General features: G+C 43.4%; 1 protein-coding gene across 1 annotated transcript; it reads left to right on the top strand.

The window, feature by feature from the left end:
- The first annotated feature begins 9,891 nt into the window (after positions 1-9,891).
- TRIML1 (tripartite motif family like 1) lies at positions 9,892-16,070 on the top strand. The gene is made up of 6 exons (XM_045550698.1): positions 9,892-10,317; positions 10,543-10,638; positions 11,651-11,881; positions 12,899-12,921; positions 13,070-13,167; positions 15,520-16,070. The coding sequence occupies exons 1-6, from the start codon at positions 9,892-9,894 to the stop codon at positions 16,068-16,070; spliced, it is 1,425 nt and encodes a 474-aa protein (XP_045406654.1).
- The last annotated feature ends 1,846 nt before the right edge of the window (positions 16,071-17,916 follow it).

Genomic DNA, 17,916 nt, shown 5'->3' with positions numbered 1-17,916 from the left:
ATGGTCTATCATGTCCTGCTGACACCTCTATTAACCACACTCTTCAAATCTGGAGACACAGTGAGACATGGGCTCCGTTTTCTCATTCAAGGTTCTACCCACCGGTATATTAGTCAGGGTTCTCCAGAGATTGAATCAATGGGATATACAAGAGGGGGGATTTGGCTTACTCAGTTATGGAGGTTGCGAAGTCCCGAGATACGCACAGTCTGCAAGCTGGAGCCCCGGGATGCTGGTGGCGTGGCGCGGTCAAGTCCAAAGGCCTCCAGACCCGGGAAGCTGATGCACCCTGGAGTCCAAAGGCCGGGGAACCTGGAGTTCTGATGTCCGAGGACAGGAGAGGAAGTATATCCCTGCTCCAGAAAATAGATACTAATGTTAGCCTTTATCGTTTTCCTCCTTTCCCGGCCCTGGGCGGAATGATAGCTGCCCACATTGAGGGCGGAGCTTCCCCACCTCATCCACTCAGATTCATGAGCTAATCTCCTCTGAAACACCCCCATGGCCACACCCAATAAGGTTTCTGGGTAGTCCTTAATCCACTCATGTTGACAATGAAAATCAATCATCACAATTGGGAAGAAAAAAAATTTCCTAGCCCCACCCTGAAGGAAGGTATGGAAACATCCTTATGTTCTGCCACTAGGATCTATGATAAAGTTTTGTGCGACTTCGAAGTAGCGTCTTAAAAGGAGAGGGGGTGCCCTTCTCCCCTCGAGCCTGCCTTCACTGTGAACATAGTGGTAGGAACTGGGTCATCAAATATCCCACAAGATGGAAGCTACCCGTGTCAGAGAAAAAAGAAAAAAGTTCACTGTGCCTACCAGATATTAAATGAGTAAACTTGCACCCTATTTAAGCGACCATTACTTTGCTTTTTACTGGCACTCATAGCTGAAGCTAACTCTAACACCTTGACTGTCCCAAAGTTAAGGTGTGGAACAGCTTAATATGGGATTTATTTTTTTAAGGGAGAGGCAGTGCTGGGGATGGGAGGTGGCTGAGGAACAGGAGATGGAGCTCTGGGAGGAGCAGTGTTAGTCGTGGAGAGGAACTGAGACCAGCTCTGCCTTCTAGATTATTTGGCTTTAACGACAAATGACCACAATATATGTAACCTGCAAACCAAAAGCATTTTCTCAAAACTGATAGTTCCTGGAAAAGGGGACAATAAGAGGAAAGCAATATTTACATCTAAGTCCTGTGTGCCAGGAACACTTTCATTTGATCTTAGTCCTTCATGGGTCAGCCTTGGTGTTTTAGCTGCTCCAAGCTTGGTTGGAAAGCGATAGAACTGCCGTGACTCCAGGCCCACGTTCTCGCTAAGACAGCTCAACTGCACCACGGCAAAGCGAGCGTCCGCTGAAAATCCTCCCATCCATCCTAACCATCCTTGCTGCACACTTGAGCCTTCTCAAAACCACCTTGGGAAAGTTAATAATCTTGGAACGGTGCCTGTGAACAAAGCCAAAGTTACTCTGTTAAGGTAATGCCAAGGAAATCGTGTTTTTGTTTTTTGTTTTTTTCTTATTCGCTTCCCTCATTGGACACCTTCAATAAGTAAGCCCTCCCTTAGATACAGGGAGACTGAGAATGGACCCTGGTGGACAGAATTCTGAGAAGTCCCCAAGATTCTCGTCCCCTAGTACAAATACACCTTCTCCCAGGTTTTCAAACGAGCACTAATCTGGGTGCGGATGTGAGGGGTTTTACAGATCTGACCAGGGTCTCAAATCGGTTGACTTTAAGATAGGGAAGATTACCCTAGTTAGGCCTGACCTACTCAAATGAGCCCCTAAAAAGGACTGTGCTTCTCGTGGTAGGAAAGATTCAGCTGAGGTACTGGTGCCTTGGGAGATGGTGGGGGGCACATAGCATGGATCTGAGAGTGCCCCTGGGAGCTGAGAGCAACCCCCACCTGCCAGTCAGCCAGTCCTATAACTTCAAGGCACTGAATTCTGTCAATGGTCTAAACAAGCCTAGAAGATGACCCCAAACTTAAGACAACACATCCTGGCTAATCTTCTGAGACTGAGCAGAGAACCCAGCCATGGCAAGCTGGATTTCTGACCTATAGAACTGCGAGCTCATAAATGCATATTGTTTCCAGATGCTGTTTGTGGCCATTTGTTACAAAGCAATAGAAAACTGATACAGACACTTACTTCCCTGAACTGCTGCTTGGTGCCTGAGGGGAGAAAGAAATAGGGTTAGAGATGGATTCTCCAAGCAACTCCTGCATCTCATATTGAATTCAGAAAACAAATCAAGGATTCTATTTTAACACAAAATTATTTTATTAGACCAGAATGATAGCCTCAAGACAAACCTAGAATAGTTTTGACACAGAATTTAACCTAGAAAGAAAATATACTCAGTTGAGATGTTTTTCATGACAAAAGAACAAGAATTACCCCTTCCCCTATAAGGGAGCAACCCCTACCTGCATCAGAAAGTCATTAGAGGATAAGAAGTTTTTATTTTTCAAAGATTCACCTACTTATCTCTATACCTGTCCACATAAGACAGTGAACTAAATGTCTTCACATCTTCAGTTAAATGAGCATGAATTGCTACGGGTTTCAGTTTTTTTCTGACCAGATTCTGCGTCAGCATCCCCTGTAGAGTAGCCTCCTGCAGAGGTGGACAGATTCTTGCATCTGACTTTTTATTGTGCTCCCACTTCTCACCCATTCATGAGAGGCTTCCTGTTTGACCATTAGTAGTTAACCGTGTAAATCCATGTTGGTAGAAGTTAGTGGCACAGCCCTTTCTCAGTCTTATAAAGGCCAGTAACAGGTCCTTACAAATTCTTACCAGTGGCTTTCCACTTTAAGAAGTGAAATCCTTCTTCGAAGGGAATCTTACAGAGAACCACAACATACAGATAGAAGTCGAGCTTATCCAGCCCTCTGTTGATCCAACAGCTACCCGATGCCTGTCTCCGTCTCCGCGTGCACAGACTATTAGAGTGCAACCATGTGGGAAAAGAATATACATATGGTCCCTACCCCCTGGAGCAGTTTTTCTAGCCTGCAGGTGGCTGTGTCAATTTAGTGAATTACAATGAGCTTTACAGAAAAGAAGGTTCAATGTGCCTTTTCCACAGCAGGGCTAACAGTGCTCCAGGAGCTGCATGTACCCAGTCAGGCTAGAGCCTTTCTTATCATGGCTCGTGGTCAGCAGTCTGAGCACTACCAGCCTAAGAAAGTTACAGTCCAATGCAAGAGAAAAAAAATAAACTGCAACACTGACTAAGGCCATGAATGAGAGGTACAAAGGACTATGAGCCTTATATCTGAGAGGAGGAATTTAATTATTCAAGGAGATCCGGAAATGCTTTCCTAGGCAGCTCAAGCTCAGGAGACAGGAAGTGTGTGAGTGTGCGTGTGTGTGTGTGTGTGTGTGTGTGTGTGTGTGTGTATGTGTATGTGCAGGGACAGGGGGACAGGGAAACCAAAGATGCCCTTCACCCTGAGATCCTTCATCAGTCCCTAAGACTCATTTTTGCAGGGAATCATCGCTGGGCAAACAGATAAATGAAACCAGTGTTAAGATGATTGTTGGTTTGAAGGAAAAGCAATTACCAAGTACAGGACAAATACATCCTCTGTTTGCTCCTATCATCTAGCTGTGTCTTCTGTCTTGTTCCTTCAAAACCTCTGAAGTTTTGAAAAGGTTAGTGTTTTACATGATGGTTTCCATGGCTCCATCGTGAGCCTTCCTATGTATCGTGTGAATTTATATAGAAGGTAGGGATGCCACCAAGGCAGTATTTTTACACTATCTGGAAGTTTTGTATTTATAAAGCCAAAATCAAAAGCAGGCTTCCCTAAACTTTTGAGTGAGCTTAGTCTTATTATATAATTATAGCAAATTTTACCACTCAAAAGGCCTTATGTTTGGTCTCATTTGTAAAGGCATACCATTTCATATAGTTAGGCCATAGTTATCAATTTAACATAGTCAGTGTCTTTAAATACTTCAATTGTCTGACTTAGAAAAACCTCTCTCCACATGAAATTCTTATAAGTGATAAATCAGGCTTATAAAAATAGTGAACCTGAAATTCTTAAGCATTGCAATGCTTTGTATATGTTTAGATCTCTACTTAGAATTTAGAATGACATTTAGACTGACAAATCTAAATCAATGACTCAATTATATGTTTTAAATTGGAGTTATATGGCTATTTCCACAAGCCAAGTTCTCCTAAATATTACCAACAACACTGAATAGATTTTTACATATTCAAAATTATGGGCCAGGCGTGCACCTGTAATCCTAGGACTTTGGGAGGCTGAGGCAGGAGGATCACTTGAACCCAGGAGTTTGAGGTTGCTGTGAGCTATGATCATGCCATGGTACTCTAGTCCAGGCAACAGAGCAAGACCCTGTCTCAAAAAAAAAAAAAAAAAAAAAGCATGAAGAGTTTGTTTATATTTGAGTTGAAAAATGCTAGTCCACTAGGAAATGGTTAAATGAGGTTGCCCTGGGCTACAGATCTCAGCTGGGTATGAACTCGAAGGTCCAGACACCATGCTTCTTCTTCGCACCCACTGAGGAAACTGATATCAAACCATGTGATTTTGATGAATCCTTTCCTATGTGATTTTTTCTTTTTGTAGTTCTTTTGCAGCCTGCTTGAAGTGGCATAATGACCAGATATGTCAACAAGGATGTTGACTGGGACCTTGTCAGAGGCCCTGGTAAGACTCACTGACTCCTATTCACACATTGGTGGTCCCATAACTCTTCTAGCTTCTATTCCCAAAGCTTGAAACATCCCTCCCTCCTAACAACATATGCACACATCACTTGATAGATTTTGCATGTCCTTGGCTCTTAGTATACTCAAATGTCTTTCATTTAAATTGAGAGTTTGATCTTGATGGAATGCTGCCTTTTTTCCATATATAGACATTTCTGCTACATGCAATGTATTTTCCTTAAAAACAAACAAAAAGACACCTCACTCTGCCAAAATCCTGTACTAAAAATAATAGTGCTTCTATAAGTGTTAGGGTAGAACACTCAATCCCTATACAACTCAAAACAGATGCTTATAAAAATGTTAACAACCTTTAAAAAAAAAGCCACATGTGAAATCAAAGACATATAAACTTCTAACAACAACACCAACAAAAATATAGGGTAACCACTGATTCAACTTTTTCAAGAAATGAAAGTTATTTGATAGGAGGTTGGGGAAAGAGTTGAGGATGTCAAGTTAGGGTGGCAAGGGCAAAACACAGAGGCAGCAAAAGCAGCATCTCTGGAACAGAATCTGGTCAACCTGAGCTAAGAAGAATACAGGGTGAATGCTCTTCATGGCAGCAGGGAGATTACACACGGACGGCTTGTGCACTTGGCTGTGTCACTGCGGTTGCCTTCAAATGCTCTTTCTTGGAACCAAACTTCAATGTGCTAGGGAAAGGTCATGTTTGAACCAGTGTGCCTTTCTTGTCATACTGAAACAATTCCCTTATTTTGCATTATAGAAACATGATGTTTTTAGCCCTACGGTTGATTTCTAATCCTAGTAGGACAATTCCCAAGGATGTTTAAGCTCTAATTGAACTTTGAGTTTCACCTGCCTTCTATGATCTTCATAACTGAGACTTCTCATTCTGCATATTCTTCTTGGGGCAGTTATCTGTTCTCTAGTCTTCAGTTACGTTCTATATCTCAAAACTTTAGTCTAGACCCTCCTGCTGACCTTCAGACTCCTGTATGTGTACATATTAATTACTGGGACTTTCTAGTCAAATATTGTGCAGGCACCTCAAAGTCAGCATGCCCAAAATGAGATGTATACACACATGTATACACCCTTTTTCCTCCCTATGTCGAAGGCAACACATCCATGCAGTTGTTCAAGAATACTGGTGTTATCTTTGAATGAGAATCTTCCCCTTATTTCTCCAGTTAATCACCAAGTCTTAGCTATCTAAGACTTTACACTTTCTTAGTTAGAGAGCCCACTTCTCTGTATCCCACTGCCGTGGTCCCAGTTGAGCTTTCAGCTGAGAACTGCAACCAAATAGCAAGTTCTATGACAGTTTTAACTATTCTGATCCCAACCTGCAGCCAGTCATAAAAAAAGAAAAATCTGATCATGCCAGTCTCTTGTTTAACACTTCAGTGGACGTGCATTTACTTTGGAATCAAGTAAAATTCTTTTTGATTTACAAGGCCCTGCCTATTTTCTCCCCAATACTGATCAGGAGCTTGAGTTACTCCTACTTCAGTCCTTTCTACATAACAGTGGTGCCTCTGGACCACCTTCTTCCCTCAGACTCTAGTAGAGTGGAATAACTGACCCTGGGACAGAGTCCTTAGGTATTTTTTAGGAGCTGTGTCTAGGTTTTGTTTCTTTATATATCCACTACAGCCATTTCACTATAGGTTTAAGATCACGACTGTTCAATTACTTTTCGGACTTCTTCTCAGGGCTAGTTTCCTTGAAGCTAGAACTTATTGTATTTTCCAGCCTTTAGGACAGTTCAAGTCCTCACATTTGAGCAGACTAGTGTTCATGCCATGGTGAGAAGGAGCTACAACCTCTGACCCTGGACTCACTGAAAACGCATCCTGAATCATGCAGCCATTGTCATTTGGAGGAACCCCTAGCACACTTACTTGTTCGTTTTTCCCTTCTAAAGGAGCTGTTCTCTTGTGAGACTCTACTGCCTTGTGTAGAGAATTCAGGATTCCTTGGACCTCATTCTAAAGAGGATCACTATTCACCCCTCTCGGTGGTTGCTATGCTAGATCTATAAAGTAGAAGGTGTAGCATAAACTTAGGCATGAATTAGAATGTGAAAATTAGCAGTTATTCCCAGTCAAAGTGGGGCTTTTGGTGCTCCTGAGCCTCCGACGTTGACAGCCAGGGATGGAAAAATGATTTAGGTGATAGGAATTATTTTGAAGACCCAAGGTCTTAAAGAAAGAAGGAATGAGAATGAACCCCTGGAATTTTCAAAGACAATACAATCAAACCTCGAATATTTCCTTTGCCTTCTCAATGGTAAACATTGTGTGAGATTTATTTTCCTGAGAGAGAAAGCAGGTCTCTCAAAGAGGCATCTGATCTCTCATGACAGAACCTCTTCAGTTTTTCTTGGTGTACCTCATCTATGCTATTCTTGAAATTCATTACATGGCATCTCAGGTGCTCTCCTATCTCAGCCATCATCCCCTGTTAACTTGTAAATATCCTTGCACCTGAGACAGGTGCCACAACCAGGAGTTTCTTTCCAACTGCTTAGGAGGCTCTTATCATAGCAAGACCTGTGTCCACATTCAGCTTCAAGTAGTTTGCTCACGTAATGTGTACAAATAGAATAAGTCAGCTCTCTTTTTGAAATCAGGTAGATCCAAGGTAGTCTTTGTCCTTTTCGGGGAGGGAGAGAAGGATTAAGGAGAAGAGAAAAATAAATAAAAATCACTGACCTTAACCCAAACTTTTGCAACAACAGGAATTTGTCCTTGGTTTCAACTCACAATCACATTCCTTCATCTTTTGAATCCCTCCTCTGACTAAGTCACACTTGCCATTCGCAGCCTGTAGAGTTGTCTGGGACTTTAAGTCCTCCACTCTAGACCGCTTTCAGAATGTTGTTGTCTACAGGCTGGCAGCCCTTGTGTGTAAGAAGGGGCGGGAGACAGTTTTGGTAAGAGATAGAGTAAAAGCGTGCTCCAGCAGCCAGCCTCCTGCTGCCTGGGAACACAGCCTTTGCTGGGTAGTTTGATTTATTCAAGCCATGGTTCTCAATCATCCTTGCATAGTAGAATCACCTAGGAAGCTATAAAGATTCTGGTGCCTAAACCTGTGGCTTCCAAGCTTTAGAGTACTGTACATCAGAATCACCTGGGTGTCTTGTTAAATGCGCAGATTTCTGGACTCCACCCCTAGAGTTTCTGATTCAGTAGATCTGGGGTGGGGCCCAAGAGTTTGCATTTCCTCCGTGGGAATGGCAGCATAGCTCTTTGGTTGATACCATGTGTTATGGAGCTTATAAAAGAAAAGGGTTTATGTGGAACAGAGAAATGGGGTAGAACATATGGGTGCCACTTGAACATAGACTATGCCAGTCTTCCTATTCCAAATTGGAATGCCAGCTCTGTGATGTACCACAACTCTATGGTGAGGCTTATTGTAATGATTCTGGTCCATGTCAATGACTCTTGGGATTGTGTGGGAATCACACACTGAGTGGAGATGGTAGTTTATAAATTCTTTATCCAGTGGTGGCAGTTAGTGTTGTAGATTTTTTTTTTTTTTTTTTTGCTGGACCCTTACTTAAGACTAACACCTAGCAATATTTTGAAGTTGTGCCCAGTTAGTATCCCAGAAGCAATCTAAGCAGTTGAGGTTTCATGATGCCAACTGATGCCACCTCTCTTCCTGTTTAACATAATATAACTCTTTGCTCTGATTGTTTCTATTTCTGAGCTTAAATTCTCCCAGTAATTCACATATACTATACAAAAGATACATGATTAAAACAGTTTGATTAATGACTTCAGGAAGGTGAGTTTTGACTAGGAGAAAGGAAGGTGGAGAAAGAAACTTTCTGGGGCCAGAAAACTTCCTTTTCCCAAAGTTCAAGATAAGAAAATATCCAACATCCTGTTGGAGATAAGTGGGAAAGAAGTAAGACTTGCAGCCTTGGAAGTCAGAAAGAAATTAATGGAATACCTTGGGTAATGGAGACCCATGGAAAGTTGCCAACCAGCAGAGTGATGGGATGGAAACAGAAATGTGGTGTGATGAATTAGTGGGCTGGTCCCGCTGGGTGGATACTGAGGAGGAGCTTTTATGATCCCACCTCCTGGCATACGGTGAGTGAAGTGTGCACCATGACAAGAACCGACCGCCAGAAGATGACACGTGAGTCTCTGGCATTTGGCATGACTCCCAGTGGTCACTGAACACAATCTCCATCCTAGGCATTCACTTTTTCATGGGCCTAAAAAAAAAAAAAAAATGTCTGCACATTTGATTTCTGTCCAGGAAGAACTGATGGAGAATAAGGGGTTTGGGAGGGCCTAGTGTGGACATTTTCAAAGTGTGAAAATGAGTGAACAAAATTATATTTATACTAAACTAGAATTCTTTCCATCCATCCTACAGTACTATGGCCTCTGGAGGCAACTTCCAACAAGACCATCATTTTAGATGCTTCCAAGATGACACACGGGTGAGTACCATGGTCGCAGGGCAGAGCAAGACACATGACCCTGGCAATCCATTGTGCATCTAAAGTCCAGGGATACTTCAATGGACTAGTTCTCACTTTGTTGGGATGAATGGAATTAAAGTACAGAGTACTTGGTAAAGGAGCAGTTAGCTTAGGTTTTGCTCAAGCGGAGAAAAGGGCCTAATGAGACAGGGAACATATACTATAGTCCTTTCAGTTCTCAGCTAGGTTCTGTTAGTGGAGTTTCCCAAAAGATTTGGACATTTCCAATTAGAGATCATCATAATTTAAATCTCTATACTGGTTTACACCAAATTACCCAAACTTTCAGCCTAAAACCAATGTGGTTGAGTGGTTTCACAGTGCTGTTTATATACAATAATCAACTCTCACAATGGTAACACTATTACAAGCAAATGGCCTCAGTGTCCTGCATGTGTCTTTCGGAGAGAGATTCAGTAAAAGTTTGGGGTTGATGATGAACCCAGTGGGCAGGAGTTCCACATTAAGTCATAATGGCTTTGTGTTGGGAGAGTGTACATCAGTTGGTGAAATCAGGCACAGAGGAGATAAGAGAGTTTCTTGTAATAACAACATAGCAACAGATGACCCACTTTTTACTCAACCCAGTGGAACCACAGGGAGGACTTTTCTAATCCCAGAATAGAAGTGTAACCCTGCCCCAATGTCCATCCTTGAGAAAATGTCTACAACAGATTTGATGGAGAATCTCAGGGAAGAACTCACCTGTTTCATCTGCTTGGACTATTTCAACAGCCCAGTGACCACCGAGTGTGGGCACAGCTTTTGTCTGATGTGTCTCCTTAAGAGCTGGGAGGAACATAACACACCTTTGTCTTGTCCTGAGTGCTGGAGGACGCTGGAGGGCCCGCACTTCCAGCCCAATGAGCGTCTGGGGAGGCTGGCTGGCATCGGCAAACAGCTCCGGTCCCACGTGCTGCAGGGCGAGGACGAGCAGAGCGTCAGTGGGAGAATGCCAGCGGCCACCAAAGCCTTCTCTGACGAAGAGCAGAGCGGGAGTGCTTTCTCTCTCCAGAGTCAGGGGCTGAACAGGGCGCATCTCTCCAGTGAGGCTGAGGAGCACCACAAAGTAAGCCCGGCTGCTCCCTAGGAATCCCAGAGCACAAGTCAGATTCCATCACTTAACTTTCATGACGTTCTCTAGCGGCGACAGTCATCTCTGGCACCTCACCACAGCCTTGTGTGCAGCCTGCTTTCTCTCTTCGTTTTTGAGTCCTGGTCATCTTGTAGTTATTGGTCTTTGAGGCCCCTGGGGCTCTGCTCATTTGCCACAGAAAATGTGTTTCTATTGCAGGAGAAACTCCAGGGAATCCTAAATCTCCTGCGTAAAAAGAAAAAGGAAGCTCAGACGATATTAACCCACGAGAGGGAGAGAGTGATACTGTGTAAGGTCAGTATCTGTCTTACTTTAGGATCTTGTGTATGATTCTATAGGCAGACTAAAGGGATACTTAGTGAAATATCAGAAAAAAAAAAAAAGAGAGACAAATTTTTTCAGTTGCAGTCTTGCAGTGTGCAGCATCCTTGCTTTGGGCTGCCTCCCTCTGCTTGTCCACCTGGGAATCTCAAGGCTCAGTTCCAATTCCCGCAGCTCCAGGCAGTCTTTCTTTTTTTCTTCCTTCTTTGTGCACCTAGACAATTCTGTGTCTACTTCTACTATGGCTGTGATAATAATCATTTAAAATACAACTTATACGCATAGGCATATAACGTAGGATGAAAATCAGTTTCAAAAAGGAATATCTCAAATGCTTTGGGGGAAAAAAGAGAATGCAAATTAAAAAGAATAAAGAGAAAAAGATATAAAGGCAAAATAGTAGTTTGAATTGTACCTGAACAAATGCTCAAGGTTAGTCACAGATCTGGATTTGAGCTATGTAGTAGTCAAAGCAAAGAAGTAAATGTTTACTTAGATTCTAGAAGAAATCTGTGTATTTGATTCTCCCAATAGACTATGAGTTCTTAAGTGGGAGTATTTATGATGTATATTCCTATTCCTAGTGTGTGATCCAATGCCTACTTTCATTAAATAAATATTTGTTGAATAAATGAACACACATTTTTCATAATTTTTCTTCTTTATTTTGTTTTACTGATCACTTGTCTTATTTTTGTTCATTCTTGGTTTCTCCCACTAGACTGGCAGCCTCCTGGGAACAGAAATTTTGGTTTTGTTTACTATTGTATGTACAGCATACACACCTTCAAAAACATCAAATTCTTTACAGTGCCTGTCAAAGGATTATATGTGTTATGTGTTATATGTCATGTTTCAGGAATTGTCACAGTGGAACTCTAGGACTCGTAGTATTGAAAATCTACAGGCATGGGCATTTCTTTTACTAACTTTATTATCTTGGGCGTGTGTGTGTGTGTGTGTGTGTGTGTGTGTGTGATGGCAGGAAGAGACAAAGACTTTTAAACAGGTCGTTGTGTCGGAATACATGAAAATGCACCAGTTCCTGAAGGAAGAAGAGCAGCTGCAACTCCAGCTACTAGAAAAGGAAGAGAGAGAGAACGTGAAGAAACTGAGGAACAGTGAGATCCAGCTGACCCAGCAGATCCGGAGCCTAACCAAGATGATCGGACAGATAGAGTCCACATGTCAGAACTCAATTTTAGAATCTTTGGAGGTGAGAATAAAATACTCCTGAGAGCACTGGGAAAATGAAGGGGAAAAATTATAGTAACCCATAGGAAATGATTTCTTTTTTATTCATCTGGAAAACTAAGTTCTGGCCCCAAAGTAGCTTTCCCAAAGATTTAACATCCTATATGTTAATAAAGCCTTAAGGAGGAGGAGGAAAAAACAGAATACCCATCCCAAACATGCCTGAGGATGACTTCAGTTTCTTCTGTGCCCGCTTCTGCAACCACCGCTTTGTCAAATTTTTTTTAAGTTTATTAATGTACCTTTGCTACATGCTGGGCACATTCAATGAAGTTTCACAAAGACCTGATTAAGATAAGTATGATTATGATACGGACCAGAGGTGGCTGTCATGTCCTGAGTGGGTTCATGCAGCAATATTTAATCACGCAGACCTATGGTAGTAAGGTGACTGGCCTGTCAAATAGCCTTAGTGTGGAACCCAGTGTCCTGTGTCCCCAGTCTTTCTTCCTTACCGTCTTTGCTGGTTTCTAGGCAGCAGCATTCTCCAGGACCTTCTTAAACATAAGCCACATGAGCCTACTTCAGGTTCAGGTCTGTTTCATGGGCTGGGTCCATAACAGGCTGCTATTTGATTTACTGCCATCCAAACACACTGCTCCCACCTCCAACAGGGTCAGCGAGTCTCAGCTCTTCCCAGACCCTTGTTTGCTCATCTCTGACTCTCCCCATCCCCCCAGCATTGGATAATGAGACTGATAGTTCGGCTTGTTTATCAGCAACAGGTTCTCTCACAAAGTGATGATGTGAGAAAAAGTAAAGGACGAAGTATTCTCTAGTCACTGTGAGAAAGAGCTCGGGTTCACCCAAACCCCTCCCTGGAAGAATCTGGGGGTGTATTCCTCTGCCGTCTTCACTCCCACTCAAGGAGGGCTTCATGGGAAGTGGCTTCCGTGAACTTTGCCTGTATGCAGAATGGATTCTGCTTTGCTAGCCATCAAAGTGTGCAAATGCTAACCTTCTTTCTTTTATGCCCTAGGAGGTGAGAGGTGCACTGGAAAGGTAGGGTGTTCCTACTGTGTTCAGCTGTGCGAGCTGCAGGGGTGTGAGTCGGGTGTGGGTGGGCCTGGGAGTGTCTGTGCGTGGCTGGGGACGAGAGATGGCTGTGGTGTGTGTGCAAGAGGGAGTGCGAGTCTCTGCTCTCTTGCAGGAACGAGCCCCTCCTGCTTCAAAGCCCAGAGGCCATTACCACTGAGCTGAGTTTGTGCCGAGTCACCGGGATGAGGAAGATGCTGAGGAAATTCAGCAGTAAGTCAGCCCGACTGCCAAACCTCCAGAGATCCCAGAGCTAACCTCAGGATGGGTGAAGGCAGCTTCTCCCACCTAGAATATTCACCACCTGAAGCTAGGCGCTCAGCTCGGATGTCCTGAGCCTGCATGACACACCAGGGAAGGCTGGGGCCACAGACCAGCCCTGTGTTTGAGCAGAGAGAACCGGTGAAGCTTGACTGATGTTTTATCTGGTTTTCTGTCTAAGGAATCTGCTCTTTCCTTTGTTTGTTTTTATTGTTCTGTTTTGTCCACTCCCACTCCTTGCACGTTTGCACACACACGTCCCTCTTGCAGAGGATTCTGCATTTCTAGCTCTGTTCCTGTCAGGATAAACGCTGACTTACGTTCTAAAATCCCAGTGAGGGACCATTCAGAGAACTGTCCCTTTAGAATTCTCCAGATTTTTAGACTGGCTAGCACCAAGAGGTCAGCATTAGTTCTCAGCTTTTATCTTGTTGACAATCTGACCTTCAGAGGAAGGCCTAATGAGCTTTGGACTCAATAGATACTAATAAGTGCCTGCTCGGCCTGGTACTATGCTATTAGGCTCTGAGCTTTCTTACAACGATAAATAAGCCAGATGTTGCCTTTGCTTTTGTAGAATTGTCAGGAAAATCAAGGAGAAAGACATTGAGCAAACAGATAATTAGTTAGGGTTGGCATTTGGTCTACAAGTATGAAATTGTATGATAGCATTTAATCTTTCTGAACGGTCAGTGAAAGTTGGAGGCCCCATCTGGGAGCTCCTCTAGGGAGGGTGGGGGCGCAGGCCTCCCACTGGTTCACAATGTGCTTCATCAAATGGTCACCGGGTATTGCACTAAACTCATGAGAAGCTGCCTTTGAGCATGACATAATGAGAAACGCTGATTAGCAATTGTTGTTCAAACACTCAGTAACTGTGTAATCTTGGTGAAGTTTCTTAACCTTTATGAACCTCAGTTTTTTTTTTATAAAAATGAGAGAAAATTAATAACGCTTGCAATGATTAAATGAAATAATGTGTAGAAAAAGCTTGGCACATAAGGAAGAATTCAGCAAATGCTATAACCTCAGTCGTTTATTTGGGGCGACACTACCTATATTTCATTCCCACCCAAAGTAAAGAATCAGAGCCAACTGTGGCTAATATGAATGCGAGCAACAGACGGTGGCATCTCTGTGTGGATAAGTAGCTCTGAGCTCTAACACCGTCCCATGAACAAAACGACTTCCATTCCACTCTCAGAGATTCCCCTGTCACTCTCAGGTAGGCTAGTATCTCTCTCCACAAGAGTCTTCCCTCTTTCCCTTTAGAGGTTCACTCTTTTTGATTTACAGAACAGTGAAAGAAGTGCTTAGAGGTGGGGCGTGGTGGCATCTATAGTCCTGGCAGGTATGGGGACCAGATGTCATGTCCCCGTGGTCCCTGGTTCTTGGTTCCCAGTACCGAAGAATGGTTACTGGTACCGCGTCGACGGAGCAAACGAGCAGCCAAGCAGATGCAAGCAGGCAAAGCGCCAAAGTTTACTAAAAAATAGTTCATTCCAGAGAAGGAATGGGTCAACCCCTGTGAGTGGAGGAGACCCTAAGTGTAACAAGATTTCTCCCTTTAGGGGATTCCTTAATTCTATGCTAAGTGGGGGGTGGAATATTCATGATTTTTCTTGGAACAAGGTGGAGAGTTTCTCGAATGGTGAATCCTCCCCTTCTCTATCCTTGTATGGCAATTCCTGGGGGTTGCCATAGTATTTGTAAATTGTCATGGTGCAGGTGGGTGTGATTTTTACTATGTTAATGAGGGTAAGGCACTTGAGGATACTGTCATCTTACTTGTACGCATGCTCCAAAGACCCTCATTTGTGGTTTTCTGCCTCTTTCTGGTTGGTCAGTCCTTGGGGACCCCTTAACACATCATCTCTTCCTTCTGGGAAGCCCCCCTTCTGGTCAATTTGTTTTTCCCTTAGACAAAGTATCTCCTAACATCATCTATTTCTCAATAGAAGCCCCTAGACAAAGCATCTGTTCCCCTTCCTCCATGCCCCTACCTAACAGTCCCAGCTACTTGGGAGGCTAAGGCAGGAGGATCCCTTGAGCCCAAGAGTCTGAGGTTGCTGTGAGCTATGATGATGCCACTGCACTCTAGCCTGGGAAACAGAGTGAGACTCTGTCTCAGAAAAAAAAAGTGCTTAGAGATTCTGTTCTAAACAAAACTGTCTCCCGTCTTACTCACCTAAATTTCACTGGAAAGAAAAAAAAAGGACAAAATACTAAGAATTTAATTTAAATTTCACATATATAAGAGGTTTTTCAAAACACCAAAGGATTCTTTCTTATCTCTTCTTGCAGCGGAGATAACTCTGGATCCAGCCACGGCCAATGCCTATCTAGTCTTGTCTGAGGATCTGAAAAGCGTGAAATACGGAGGGATCAGACAGCAGTTACCTGACAACCCGGAAAGATTTGACCAGTCTGCAACCGTGCTGGGCGCTCAGACCTTCACCTGTGGGAGGCACTACTGGGAGGTGGAAGTGGGAAACAAGACGGAGTGGGAAGTAGGCATCTGCAAGGACTCGGTGAGCAGGAAGGGGAATCTCCCAAAGCCACCCGGACACCTCTTCTCGCTCATAGGCTTAAAAATTGGAGATGATTATAGTCTTTGGGTCTCATCACCTTTAAAAGGCCAACATGTCAGAGAGCCTGTGCATAAGGTTGGTGTGTTCTTAGACTACGAATCTGGACACATAGCGTTCTACAATGTGACGGATGAGTCCCTCATCTACAGCTTCCCCCCAGCCTCTTTCCATGAGGCCCTCAGGCCCATCTTCTCCCCTTGCCTCCCAAACGAAGGGACGAACATAGATCCTCTAACCATCTGCTCGCTGAAAAGCCACGTCTGAAGGGACATGTCCCTGAGCCTTCCCTGAGGATGAGGTCTAAGACCAACAGAAAGCTATTAATTAAGATGACTAATGCAGTGACAGGATTAACATCAGGTGATCTGAAACACCCCCCACCCCAAAGAGTTTCCATATACTTGGAAAACCTCAGTGAACAGGCAAATTAGACAATCGACTTCAACACCAATAGAAGAGAGCTGATTATGTCCTGTGTCTTTAACTAAATTCTTTATCTAGACTACCCCACGTACCTGCCAGTCACTCAAACTATAGAGATGGAACTAACCCCTATTGTGCTGAGTCCCACTGTCATAGGCCAGTTTTATAAATATATGCCACTTTGGCAAGCGTGTGTATTTATTTAACTCTTAAAAACAATTCTGGTGGAATGTGTCTTTGGCCTACATGTGGGGTTCTGTGTGCTGGGTGATCCCAGTCCTTTGGGGGGATGGAGGCCTGAGTTACTCTCTCCGGGGTGGGTGAGAGGGACTCAGGGCCCAGCCTTCTCTGAAAAGTCACTTTTCTTCCCATCCCATGAGGCCTGGAATATTTGTACTCAGGAAGGCTTATGTGTTCAGAATGTCACAAATATTTGTGTGAATATCATCATGTCCTTCATGTTACCATAATCATAAGAGGCTGGAACCTTGTGTTATGTTAAAAGATGACAGAACACAATTTCTGGTCTATAAATGTATTATGGCAATGGATGCCAAGTGACTTTATTGTGTTTGATGTAGGTTATTTTCTGTGCTTTTGCTATTTGCTATGTGTGGAGGGCTTTCAATCCTTGGAAGGCCGAAGAGCCTACTGTCCTATCTCAGAATGACAGGGGTCTTGGCGGAGGGGGTGCTGTCTGAGTGGAGCTCTTCTGGCAGGTCTCAGAACACCTGCTGGTGCAGGTCTGCACGTTGTTCATTCTTAGTGGTCTGTTTTTGCAGGTTGGTGTTTGTTTTTGTTTTTGTGTGTGTTTGAGACAGACACTGTCTACCCAGGTAGAATGCGATGCCATTAGCCTAGCTCACAGCAACCACAAAGTCCTGGGCTCAAGTGATCCTCCTGCCTCAGCCTCCTGGAGTAGCTGGGACTACAGGCACACACCCCCAGGTCCAGCTAATTTTTCTATTTTTAGTAGAGACAGGGTCTCACTCTTGCTCAAGCTGGTCTCTAACTCCTGACCTCAAGTGATCCTTCCACCTTGGCCTCCCAGAGTGCTAGGATTACAGGGACTGTTTTTGTTTTTTAAATGGAATTCTACCTTGCTCACGTTTCAGAACATCATCAATCACATAGGGTATCCCTGTACCTTCTCTTACTTCTCAGAAAAGTCACTGCCCTAAGGCAGACAAGAATTGAACCACCACACGTGACTGCATAATTGCTGCGATTTTTATCACAGATCTTTGTCTGCAAATTGGAGACTAGGTTGGAAAAAAATTGATAATTCAACCTGTTAATCAGCACACAAAGCCATAAAAGGAGGTCAGTGAAGCAACTGGGTCTATTTTAGGGTTCATGTTCATCTTTCTCTTTGATCTAAATCTTTCTCTTTCAACCTTATGCTTTTCAGTATTGTACCATCGAAGGCAGGGGAGCAGATATGAACTAGTCTTAGGATCTAGAAAATGTTCTCTTCTTTTTTTTGTCGTCATCATTTGCATTTTCACCCTGATATCACAGACAATTAGGCTCAGAGACGTGTACAGGAGGAGAACCTCACAAGTCCTTTTTAGCTCTTTCTTTGTTATTTTCTCAGATAGACTTTATTTCTTGATTTCTCACCTCAAAAGCTAAGAAATAAAAAGCAAACACCAAATATTTGGAATACATTTTTCTCAATTACCAA

The sequence above is a fragment of the Lemur catta genome, chromosome 5 (genome assembly GCF_020740605.2).
Source record: "Lemur catta isolate mLemCat1 chromosome 5, mLemCat1.pri, whole genome shotgun sequence".
NCBI classification, from domain to species: Eukaryota; Metazoa; Chordata; class Mammalia; order Primates; family Lemuridae; genus Lemur; species Lemur catta.
Note: the sequence above shows the minus strand (reverse complement) of the source record. Positions and strands in the feature narration are given on the sequence as shown.

Bases quoted from the DNA above. Each gene is read 5' to 3' on its own strand.
- TRIML1 (XM_045550698.1), top strand. From the start codon at position 9,892: ATGTCCATCCTTGAGAAAATGTCTACAACAGATTTGATGGAGAATCTC. The intron at 10,639-11,650 runs GTCAGTATCTGT...GTGTGATGGCAG, and splicing joins AGAGAGTGATACTGTGTAAG to GAAGAGACAAAGACTTTTAA. The intron at 13,168-15,519 runs GTAAGTCAGCCC...CTCTTCTTGCAG, and splicing joins GATGCTGAGGAAATTCAGCA to CGGAGATAACTCTGGATCCA.